The 12347-nt window shown below is 47.9% G+C and overlaps 1 protein-coding gene across 5 annotated transcripts in view; it reads left to right on the forward strand.

Moving 5' to 3' along the window:
- The window catches only part of LOC133118096 (CSC1-like protein 2), a 48697-nt gene extending 37817 nt beyond the window's left edge, over positions 1-10880 (forward strand). For all 5 annotated transcript variants that reach the window (XM_061227818.1, XM_061227819.1, XM_061227820.1 and 2 more), the window contains 9 exons: positions 593-699; positions 904-990; positions 2101-2166; positions 2780-2942; positions 3082-3187; positions 4739-4906; positions 5237-5352; positions 5865-5939; positions 7420-10880. In XM_061227818.1, the coding sequence (XP_061083802.1) occupies positions 593-699; positions 904-990; positions 2101-2166; positions 2780-2942; positions 3082-3187; positions 4739-4906; positions 5237-5352; positions 5865-5939; positions 7420-7596 (1065 nt within the window). In that variant the 3' untranslated portion in view covers positions 7597-10880. The remainder of the gene's footprint in view (positions 1-592; positions 700-903; positions 991-2100; positions 2167-2779; positions 2943-3081; positions 3188-4738; positions 4907-5236; positions 5353-5864; positions 5940-7419) is intronic.
- The last annotated feature ends 1467 nt before the right edge of the window (positions 10881-12347 follow it).

Here is a 12347-nt window from a genome sequence, read left to right on the forward strand (position 1 = left end):
TAAGACACACACACTCTACACCCTTGGAGTAGCTCAATGTAAGGGACGCACATGTGCACGCACACACAGAGACACACACGCACACGCACCCGTAGAGTCTCTGACCGTTAGGTACCTTTGCCCCCCCCCCCGTTCCCCCCAAACACCCTTACAGCCCCCATCCCAATATGAAGTGGCTCCGCCCAAATCCCAGGGCTGTTTGCGTTGGGTGAGAGAGGTCAGAATGTAGTGGGGTTTTAATAGGGGCTCAGAACCGTAGTACAGCAGCCATTTTGATTGGTTGAAAAAGGTCTAAGGTGAAAGTGCCAGATGCCACTCTTGGGACTGAATGGGTTAATCTGGCAGTAGGTTCACAGACATGCCTATAAGCATGGCGTCTCGAATGCTGAAACATCTTTAATGCAGGAACAGAAAGCAGGTGTACATGGAAACACTGTACACTGTTGCCTGTTGCAAGACTCAAGCATGCCTTTTTATTGAAATGCCGAGAGTCCTTGTTCATTTATGTTACAGAACATTCTACCTAAACGTCCTCAGTTGTGTTTTGTAAGCAGAAGTGCAGAACTCTGTCCCCTCTCCCGCTCTCCCCCAGAACCCCATCATCACACAGTTCTTCCCCACCCTGCTGCTGTGGTCCTTCTCTGCACTGCTCCCCACCATTGTGTACTACTCTGCCTTCTTCGAGGCCCACTGGACCAGGTACCCCCGTAACCCCCCTTCAGACTCAATCTGACCAAAACTTAGAGCCTACTTCTTGTGTAGACATGTTCTTGTGTTCTTGCTTTGACGTGTTCTTGTGTTCTTGTGTTCTAGTGTTGTAGTGTTGGCGTGTTTTTCGTGCTCTACCTTTGACATGTGTTTGTTGTGTTCTACTCCTGATGTTTTTGTGTGTTCTCTGTCCAGGTCAGGAGAGAACAGGACCACCATGCACAAGTGCTACACCTTCCTCATCTTCATGGTCCTGTTACTGCCCTCTCTCGGCTTGAGCAGGTACGTCTACACCTGTCCACCCGTTTACCTGTGCACCCGTTTACCTGTCCACCTGCTTACCTGTACACCCGTTTACCTGTCCACCTGCTTACCTGTGCACCCGTTTACCTGTCCACCTGCGTACCTGTGCACCCGTTTACCTGTCCACCTGCTTACCTGTGCACCCGTTTACCTGTGCACCCGCTTACCTGTGCACCAATTTACCTGTCCACCCGTTTACCTGTCCACCAATTTACCTGTCCATCCGTTTACCTGTCCACCAATTTACCTGTCCACCCGTTTACCTGTCCACCAATTTACCTGTCCACCAATTTACCTGTCCACCCGTTTACCTGTCCACCCGTTTACCTGTCCACCCGCTTACCTGTCCACCCGTTTACCTGTCCACCCGTTTACCTGTCCACCCGCTTACCTGTCCACCCGTTTACCTGTGCACCCATTTACCTGTCCACCTGCTTACCTGTGCACCCGTTTACCTGTCCACCTGCTTACCTGTGCACCAATTTACCTGTCCACCCGTTTACCTGTCCACCAATTTACCTGTCCATCCGTTTACCTGTCCACCAATTTACCTGTCCACCCGTTTACCTGTCCACCAATTTACCTGTCCACCAATTTACCTGTCCACCCGTTTACCTGTCCACCCGTTTACCTGTCCACCTGCTTACCTGTCCACCCGTTTACCTGTCCACCCGTTTACCTGTCCACCCGTTTACCTGTCCACCTGCTTACCTGTCCACCCGTTTACCTGTGCACCCATTTACCTGTCCACCTGCTTACCTGTGCACCCGTTTACCTGTCCACCTGCTTACCTGTGCACCCGTTTACCTGTCCAGTGCCTGTAGGCCTGGTGAGAGAATTATATGCATTAGGAGCAGTGCAGTGATATTATATGCATTAGGAGCAGTGCAGTGATATTATATGCATTAGGAGCAGTGCAGTGATATTATATGCATTAGGAGCAGTGCAGTGATATTATATGCATTAGGAGCAGTGCAGTGATATTACATGTGATACATGTTTACTGGATTGTCTTTGATAGCTGTGTGCAGACAGGCTATAACGCATAATGCATGACATGTTCAATCTGAAACATTTTCAAAAATGCAGCTTGGATGTTTTCTTCCGTTGGCTGTTTGACCAGAAGTTCCTGGACGATGCTCCCATCAGATTTGAGTGAGTATTTTTCTTTTAGTCCTGTGCGCAGCTAAAGGCCGTCTGTGTCCTTAAAACCTGTCCACACCAAGAATTATAACTTAAGCAAAGCCTTGTGCGCGTCAACACTGATGAACCATAACCTTCTGTAAATACGTTTACATTTCAGTCATTTGGCAGACGCTTTTAATCCAAAGCCATTTACAAGTGCATAGGTTCTACCATAAATCAAAGCATCACATCCAGAAACTAGCAAAATACACAGGAACTGCTGTTCTAAACATAGTAAATAGCCTCTCAGCTTTGTCGTGTGCCATTTTGAACGTGATGCTCTGTAAATTTGGATGGATTTTGGTTGGCTCTGAGTGTTTTATCGTTAATCCAGCTGGAAAAGATGTCTATGAAATTGATCTCAAAGAATATTGTTCGTCGTTGTCATTATGCAGTCCCCTCCAAAAGTATTGGGACAGCATGGTCAATTCCTCTGTTTTTATGGTACACTGAAGACAACTGTGTTTGAGCTCAAAAGGTGTACACGAGATGACCAATCCGAATTTCAGCTTTTATTTCCTGGTATTTTTATTTAGATTTGGGAAACACCTCAGAACCTCTGAGCTTCTGTATCGCCCTGCAGGTGCGTCTTCCTCCCGGATAACGGGGCGTTCTTCGTGAACTACGTCATCGCCTCGGCATTCATCGGGAACGCCATGGATCTGCTGCGGATCCCGGGGCTGCTGATGTACATGATCCGCCTCTGCCTGGCCCGCTCCGCCGCCGAGAGACGCAACGTCAAGCGCGTGAGTCAGCGCCCCCTGCTGGACTGGAGGAGCACGTTACATTGTACTGCTTCTCAGTGGGCCTGAACCTGTTTCCCCTCCGCACCAGACGTTACATTGTGCTGTTTCTCAGTGGGCCTGAACCTCTGTTCCCCCTCAGCACCAGGCCTACGAGTTCCAGTTTGGCGCCGCCTACGCCTGGATGATGTGTGTGTTCACCGTGGTGATGACCTACAGCATCACCTGCCCCATCATCGTCCCCTTCGGTGAGTGACTGCAGGCTGCGTGTGTGTGTGTGTGTGTCCAGGTGTGATGAATAAGGCTGTGTGTGTGTGTGTGTGTGTGTGTGTGTGTGTGTGTGTGTGTTCAGGTGTGATGTATAGGGCTGTGTGTGTTCGTGTGTGTGTGTGTGTGTTAGGGGTGTGAACGGTTAAACGTTTAACCAGTTAACCAAAACTGATTTCTAAACGGTTACAAGAAATTGTATATTGTATATTTTTTTTGTAGGTTAAATTGTAAACTCAGTTTAAAATAAATGCAGGTTCATCACTAGGTGTATTATTGTGGTTCTAAACTAGCAATGGACAAGCTTCAGCAGATCAATGGGGTTTAAAATGCAAACACCACAAGGAATTGAATGCTACAGTATTAGTTATCAAAGAATTTCTGTAGCTCTTGGTCGATTTATGGTTTATTGTGTTATGTAATTTCTTATGGTTCACAAGAGATCCGTGTTTATTAATTGACATGCTTATTCAAACTACGGCAAACTGAACGTAGCTTTCCCCTATGCATTCCACTACATAAAAATAAATAAAGCAAAACACGTTAAACTCACCACCATGACTTTCCTGCGCCATATAAAATGCAAGTTTACTGTTACGTAAGAATATATCAAATTATACAGAGACCTGTATTTGCATGAAAGTAAAATCATGCAAATACCTTTGGTAAAAGTGATGCATCTCACCAGCATGCCTGACACACCATACCATTCCACAATGGGAGGGAGCGTCGCTCTGAGCACGCTCATATAAACTGCTAATTACCAATGCAAACTAGCGATCTAATAATTATCCTAACAATTGCAGCGTCCAAAGTATCTAACTGATTCTGATCACCTAATCAGAGTAACAGAACCGAGCAAAACTGTCGGCGGCTGGTTAAAAAAAAAAAAAAAAAAAAAAACCCACTAGATTTGCTGACTAATAACGAAAAGCAAGACACCTGGTATAACTAACACGCCGATTTGACAACAAATTTACAACAGCTGAGACTAACAAGGTTTCCTTATTACCTACTGCTCACACGCAAAAAACACAGAAACAATACTTAAGTTCCCTGGAGGTCTTCAAGTACACACGGCTAGTGGAAAAAATGCACTTCTTTAACCGGATGGTAACCAGTGTGTGTCTCCAGGTGAGATGTATAAGGCTGTGTGTGTGTGTGTGTGTGTGTGTGTGTGTGTGTGTGCGTGTGTGTGTGTGCGTGTGCGTGTGCGTGTGCGTGTGCGTGTGCGTGTGCGTGTGCGTGTGCGTGTGCGTGTGCGTGTGTCTCCAGGTGAGATGTATAAGGCTGTGTGTGTGTGTGTGTGTGTGTGTGTGTGTGTGTGCGTGTGTCTCCAGGTGAGATGTATAAGGCTGTGTGTGTGTGCGTGTGCGTGTGTCTGCAGGTGTGATGTATAAGGCTGTGTGTGTGTGTGTGTGTGTGTGTGTGTGTGCGCGTGTGTCTCCAGGTGTGATGTATAAGGTTGTGTGTGTGTGTGTGTGTGCGTGTGTCTCCAGGTGAGATGTATAAGGCTGTGTGTGTGTATCCAGGTCTGATGTACATGTTGCTGAAGCACCTGGTGGACAGGTATAATATGTACTACGCCTACCTGCCCACCAAACTGGACAAGAAGATCCACTCTGGAGCTGTCAATCAAGTGGTGGCCGCGCCCATCCTCTGCCTGTTCTGGCTGCTGTTCTTCTCCACCGTACGCACAAGTGAGCCCCACCTGTCTGCTCTCTCTTTCTCTAGCTGTCTCTCAGTCTGTCTCTCTCACACACAGACACACACAGGTGCACGCACACACATGCACACATGCGCGCACACGCGCGCACACACACGCACACACACACACACACGCACATACACACACACGCGCACACACACACACGCGCACGCATACACACACGCACACACGCAGATACACACACGCGCACACACACACACACACAGGTGCACACACACACACACACACGCACATTACTGTTTCATAAAAAGTGAGTCTGCTGTGTAATCACCTGTGTGTTTCCCTCTCCTTCCTGGGACAGACTTCCTGGCCTCGACGTCCATGTTCACCTTCGTGGTTCTGATCATCACCATCGTGGTGTGCCTGTCGCACGTCTGCTTCGGCCATTTTAAATACCTCAGCGCCCACAACTACAAGGTACGGCCATTTTAAATACCTCAGCGCCCACAACTACAAGGTACGGCCATTTTAAATACCTCAGCACCCAGAACTGAGCGCGTGCGGACTGCGGTCACACTGAGCGCGTGCGGACTGCGGTCACACTGAGCGCGTGCGGACTGCGGTCACACTGAGCGCGTGCGGACTGCGGTCACACTGAGCGCGTGCGGACTGCGGTCACACTGAGCGCGTGCGGACTGCGGTCACACTGAGCGCGTGCGGACTGCGGTCACACTGAGCGCGTGCGGACTGCGGTCACACTGAGCGCGTGCGGACTGCGGTCACACTGAGCGCGTGCGGACTGCGGTCACACTGAGCGCGTGCGGACTGCGGTCACACTGAGCGCGTGCGGACTGCGGTCACACTGAGCGCGTGCGGTGCCTGCGCCCTCCCCTCTCTCACCCTGCTCTCTGTCTCCCTGTTTCTCTCTCCCTCTCTCTGTCTCTCTGCCTCTCCCTCTCTTCCTCTCTCTCTCCGTCTCTCTCCTGCAGATCGACACCCAGGAGGTTGACGGGATTATGGAGAATGGCCGTGCAGCACGCACTTCTCCCTCCAGCAAATCTGCGGTGAGTACGAGAGCTTCCCTGGGCCTCTGTGTGTGTCTGTGTGTGTGTGTGTGTGTGTGTGTGTGTGTGTGTGTGTGTCTGTGTGTCTGTGTGTCTGTGTGTCTGTCTGTCTGTCTGTCTGTCTGTCTGTGTGTGGGGGGTCTTCCCTGGGCCTCTGTGTCTGTGTGTGTGTCTGTGCGTGTGTGTGTGCGTGTGTGTGTGGGTGGGGTCTTCCCTGGACCTATGTGTGCCTGTGTGTGCATGCATTTGTGTGTGTGTGTGTGTGTGATGGTGTGTGATGTTGTGTGATGTGTGATGTGATGTTGTGTGATGTGTGATGTGATGTTGTGTGATGTGATGTTGTGATGCTGTGTGATGTGTGATATTGTGTGATGTTGTGATGTGATGTTGTGTGATGTGATGTTGTGATGCTGTGTGATGTTGTGTGATGTGTGATGTGATGTTGTGTGATGTGATGTTGTGATGCTGTGTGATGTTGTGTGATGTGTGATGTGATGTTGTGTGATGTGATGTTGTGATGCTGTGTGATGTGTGATATTGTGTGATGTTGTGATGTGATGTTGTGTGATGTGATGTTGTGATGCTGTGTGATGTGTGATGTTGTGTGATGTGTGATGTGATGTTGTGTGATGTGATGTTGTGATGCTGTGTGATGTGTGATATTGTGTGATGTTGTGTGATGTGATATTGTGTGATGTTGTGATGCTGTGTGATGTTGTATGATGTTGTATTGTCCGCTTCTCATTGGCCTCCACTAGCTTCCTATTGCCACACGCATCCGTTTCAAGGCCCTAGTGTTGGCATTTCAGGCTGCTAAGGGGACTGCCCCACCCTACATACAATCCTTGATCACTCCCTACTCCCCAGCTAGACCACTCCGGTCTGCCAGCTCTGGTCGCCTTACGGTTCCCTCTCTACGAGCACCTGGCGGTCGAGCTGCACGTTCACGCCTGTTCTCCGTTCTGGTTCCTCAGTGGTGGAATGACTTGCCTACCACTGTCAGGACAGCAGAATCCTTCCCCCTATTTCGACGCAGACTCAAAACCCACCTTTTTGAACTCTACCTTAGTCCTCCCTCCTGCTGATATCCCCCGCCCCTCCTTTCTGATATCCCCCCCCCCAAAAAATAAATAAATAAATAAATAAAATTTGCACTTATGATGACGACTATGTTTAGAACAGCATTCCATGTGTATTGTCCTAGTTCTGGATGTGATGCTTTGACTTGTGGTAGAACCTATGCACTTGTAAGTCGCTTTGGATTAAAAGCGTCTGCCAAATGACAAAAATGTAAATGTAATGATGTTGTGTGATGTGTGATATTGTGTGATGTGATGTTGTGTGATGGTGTGTGATGTGTGATGGTGTGTGATGGTGTGTGATGGTGTGTGATGTGTGATGGTGTGTGATGGTGTGTGATGGTGTATGATGTGTGATGTTGTGTGATGTGACTGACTGTTGGCCTCCTCTCTCCCAGCAGATGTACATCGCGCAGGTGCTGCAGGACCCCAACTCAGACGAGACAGGCACGGGCAGTGGCGAGGACGACAGCCAGGGGTCCTCGCAGGACGAGGAGCTGACCGCCACGGGCAGCATCCTGGAGGGCGACTTCCAGTCCAGCGAGGCCAGCCTGATCGCTAACGAGGTCCGCCAATAACGACACCCCCTCCCCCCCATGGGCGGGGCAGCCAGGGGAGAGACGGTGGGTGGAGCCTCAACAGAAAAGGACCAATCAGGGAGAGACCACTTCAGAGAAATGGCCAATCAGACTGTTCTACACACGCCCGTGGACCAGCCGCCACGCCTGAAGCCCAAAGCCCTGCCCCTAACCCCCCCCTTGTCCCATTGTGCTGTTACGGGATTGGCCAGGTACTTGGGTAGCCTCTCCCACACACGACATGCTCAGGCGCCACGAACACACACAGGAAGAGGCTCATTTTTTTTAATCCACCGCCATTTTCTTTTTGTAAAGAAAAAAAAAAACTGAAATAAGACATGATCATGAGATGGTAGTTTCCTCCGAGGGAACCTCAGCCCCCCCCCCCCCTGCTGGAGGGTGTGTGAACTGCACCTCCAGTTCCCACAGTCTGAGAGTCTCGCACTTTTCTCGATGACGTGCTGGTGAAGCCCCGCCTCTCTCTCCCTGGCCACACAGCCTTGCCAACACAGAGAGACCGCCACTGGTGGTTGCCATGGCGAGGAATATCGCCACTGCTCCATACCTTTATACTCCCCTCTGACTCCTTTGTAATTTGGCATTTTGTTTTTTCAATGCCTTTATTAATAACGCTGTTCATCAGTTAAGTCGTAGACTGAGGATGTGGAAACAGGCAGGAATAGGTTGGAGGTGCTCCTGTCCCCAGCATAGCGCCCCCTGTGGCTGGTGTGTGGAGGTACACGCGGATCTGCACCCTCCCCTCTCTCAGCTCTGGCGTTTCCGTGGTTTGTCTGCTTGATGTTTTTCGGTCATATGCTCTGTAAAGGGCTCCTGCTTCCCTGGAGGTTCTGTAACATGACCCAGCGAGACTGCCCTGTGTGGCTCTACACGCTGAACACTGGATCAGGATGTGTGACGTGCTGGAGATGGGTACTTTTCCTGTCCGAATTGTGCAGAATTCCGGATTGTGCAGAATTCCCAGTGAAAGCCGGAGGATTGGGATGGGAATGGCTGTGAGGGCGAATCATAGAGGAGGGCGGAGCGTTTTAGATCATGACCCAATAAAGCGCATAACTGTGTGTCTGTCAAGTGACCCACCTGTCTGTCATGTGACCCACCTGTCCGAGTCCCACTCCCCCACTCTCCATACTTCCCAGCATCCTTTGCGTCACTAAAAACTGCCGTTGATGCCGCAAGGCTCGGCGTCCTTGTATGTTGATCGTTCATACTAATGAATTGAGAGATTTTTCTTTTGTAAATTTATTTTCATTCATTATTCATTATCATAGTTTCATCTCATAAAGTGGTGTGAGAACGTAGCAGCCAGATACAAGTGAAAACAGCATTTAATCTGAGTGACCTCTAACTGGAAATTTCACGTTTCAATGCATTCATGTTTTTTATTTATATAAAAGTTTGTGTGTGTGTGTGTGTGTGTGTGTCTGCCTGTGAGTGTGTTAACTGGCACATGGGGTGAAGTGTCTCTTTCTTTTTCTTTTTTTTTTTTTTTTTTTTTTTTACTGTACTCTCAATTACTTATCAGCACCCTGTGACCTTTGACCTGGGCATGAGCTGGATGCTGAGTTGGGTCGAAGCGGGCCTGGGGCTGACGGCCCTGCACCCTCGTGGGGGTCATGCCAGGGCTGGGGTCTCACAATAAGAACCAAATTCCACCTGTGAATTTAAGATTCAATGTCTGAATTAAAACTCATTTCCTTTCATCATGCCTCCCCCCTTCCGCCCCCAATTTAAAACAGTGTTTAAGTTTTAGTTTTTTTCCTTTTTTTTGTGTCACCTTAATTTATGTAAGCTATTGCGCTGAAATGGATTTTATGGATTTATTAAGTTCTTGGGCTTGTCCCTGTTGGGGTGGGGTCGGGACGCAGGATATTGTAATTCAATTTAAAACTTTTTTTAAATATATATAAACAATTTTGCCGTTTCAGCTCCCTGTGGCCACCCCTGGAGAACTCCAGTTGGCTGCTTCAGGCTTCTGTACATTCCTTTGTTCTGTGTACCTTACTGTGGGTGAGCTGAGAGAAAATGTCCTTCGTTTTACTGGTGAAATTCCCGAGGGGTCTGTGGAACGTTCACACCGTGACTTTTTGCTCATATGAGATCATGCTAATCGTGATACTGAATTGTTGGTTCAGCGCTGATCCTTCAGCACCTAATAGCACATTCCGAATATTTCAGTTTTAGGAGGAACATGGTACAGTATATATTTGCAGGAAACTTGGGCATATTCCAAAGTTGAGCTTTGTCAATTATGCATTAGGTTCTTATTTCTTATTTAATTAGGTTTCAGTTTTGAGGTTGAACATATAGCGGTCTCCTTTAATCGGGTAGCTGTATTTTTGCCCTCAGCAGCCAGACGGTCGTGTCAGAAGGGTAATCTCACATTGTAAGCTCATCAATGCTCATCAATCAGGGAAAATAAAATGTAAAAAGGCAGCTCTGGCTCCCAGCAGTTTTGGTGTGGTAGTTTGTGTGATTGTCTCTCCTGCAGGGGACCCCGATCCAAGACTCACCTGTTCTTTTCTTTTTTTTTCCCCCTTTCTTTCACTCAGTTTTTAAAACTTCATACAATAACAAATTATATTTTTCAACTCAGTCCGGGGGGTTTGGGGAAAGGCAATCTAAACTGAAATGGGTCTATTGGAGAAACTCTTGAGGGCAAAAATATAGCTAACCGCTTTATTTGAGGTGTCCAGTCTCTGGAGAATCTACCCCACCACTCTGTTACATTACAGGTCATTTAGCCAAAGCGCCCCACAGTGCAGTTCCACAGTTCGTATAAATTCCGGTGAATGAACTGATAACCATTGATACCGTTTTGCTTTTCTAACCTTCCTTCTAACCTGAATAAGGACATGATGTCTTTATTGGCTTTGTGATACACGGCACCAGTGACCAGCAGGGACATCTCCACTGTCCTTCATCTGCTGTTTGTGTCTGAAGTTCAGAACTCCAGTGCCCCATGATACACCTGTGTGCATACGCCGATCGTGTGCTTCAAGTGAAGCTTCATGTGCTTCCTTTTGGTTTTTGGGGATCCTCAGGAAATGGTGGGGTGGGGTGCTGCCCCCTGCTGCACGGGGGGGGCGGTAGAGTGATGGGGAGGGAGGGGTGCACTAGAGGCCTCTGTGCAGGCATCTCTGGTCCTGAACTGGGCTGGGGACTGGTCTGTATGTGGTAACGAATTGTGTCTGAATTTGTGTAAAGGAACGCGCAATACTGTACAAATAATGATGTATGGAGAGAAAATAAATCTGTTTTAGTCACTTTTGAGTCCTGTGTCGCTGAGTTCTCCAGTTTCGTTCTGTTCTCTGCACGGATAGTTTGTCATTTATCGGTTTCTTTTAATCATCTCTCTGGACTCTTCGCTGACTAGTGGTAAACAAAGTCTGTTTGTGTGATCGGAATGTTCCAGACCTGGGTCAAATATGTCTGTGTCACCTCCCTGCTGTGAGACAGACCGTCAGTGTGGACTGTGTCACCTCCCTGCTTTCAGACAGACCGTCAGTGTGGACTGTGTCACCTCCTTGCATTCACAGACAGACCGTCAGTGTGGACCCTGTTCACTGTCCTGTCAATGAGTGAATACAGCCTCTGTGTGCGTTGTGAATAACACCACATACACTCTTTACAGGACGCTAAGCAACTGAAAGGTCATATTTTCCCCCCAGTAATCTTGTGTCTGTATTTTGTGTCTGTATTTTGGCCCAAGTTGAATTTTAGAGGAGCACTGTCATGCTTTTTTCAGTTGAGCTTATTTGGATTAAATGTTTAAAGTATGATTAAATGTTTCAATTCTGTGTGTAGCCCTTTTTTAAATCGCTGTCAGTGTCGCCGTTTCCTAAATATGGGCCAAAACGTCGAAGGGCAAATGCATCCAGTGACATCACTACAAATAACGATGTGTGAAGAGAAAGGGAAACCCCACTGCCCCTGCCTCAGCCGTCCTACAACTAGCAGGCTGTTAGAAACTTTAAATATCCTACAGCACAGACGAAAAATGTGGGCATATTGATGAAACACTCAGAAAACCCCAGAAGGTGTGAGCCCTGTCTGAAACCATTTAGTGCTTATGGACTGAGCGAATGCTCTTCATATAGAGTCTGAGCTCTTCAGTCTACTGTATATGGACACCTCTGTGTTTCTCACATTTCAGATGGAAGGTTTCTTTTATTTATTTTCTTAGGGTGGCCGCTAGATGGCGCTGCTCATGAGCGCTTCCAAACAGGACTGTGGTCCACTCCGGTCTCTGGACCCTGCCATTGCATCGGTCTGTACATCTTAAGCAGGGCTCAATGAAGGATGGGTGGATGGTTGGGTGGATGAAGGAATCGAACCTGCATTTCTCGCCCCGATTCTGTATGAACTCTGAGGCACAGTTTTGTTTTTTTTTGTTTTTTTTCAATCACTTTGATGCTAATCTTTGTGCTCAGTTTTCAAAGACAAGACTCAAAACTCAGCTTGTCCCCCTGTTTAAAGCATGCATTGTGCATTGATATCTTTGAATTTAGCAATTTCAAATACCAAAGTTTTCATGAAATACTATAGGAACATTTATTTAGATTGCCCACATACAATTATTATTATTATTATTAATGGCATTTGGCAAATGCTCTTATCCAGAGCGACTTACAGTTGATTAGACTAAGCAGGAGACAATCCTCCCCTGGAGCAATGCAGGGTTAGGGGCCTTGCTCAAGGGCCCAACGGCTGTGCGGATCTTATTGTGGCTA

The sequence above is a fragment of the Conger conger genome, chromosome 18 (assembly GCF_963514075.1).
Source record: "Conger conger chromosome 18, fConCon1.1, whole genome shotgun sequence".
NCBI lineage: Eukaryota > Metazoa > Chordata > Actinopteri > Anguilliformes > Congridae > Conger > Conger conger.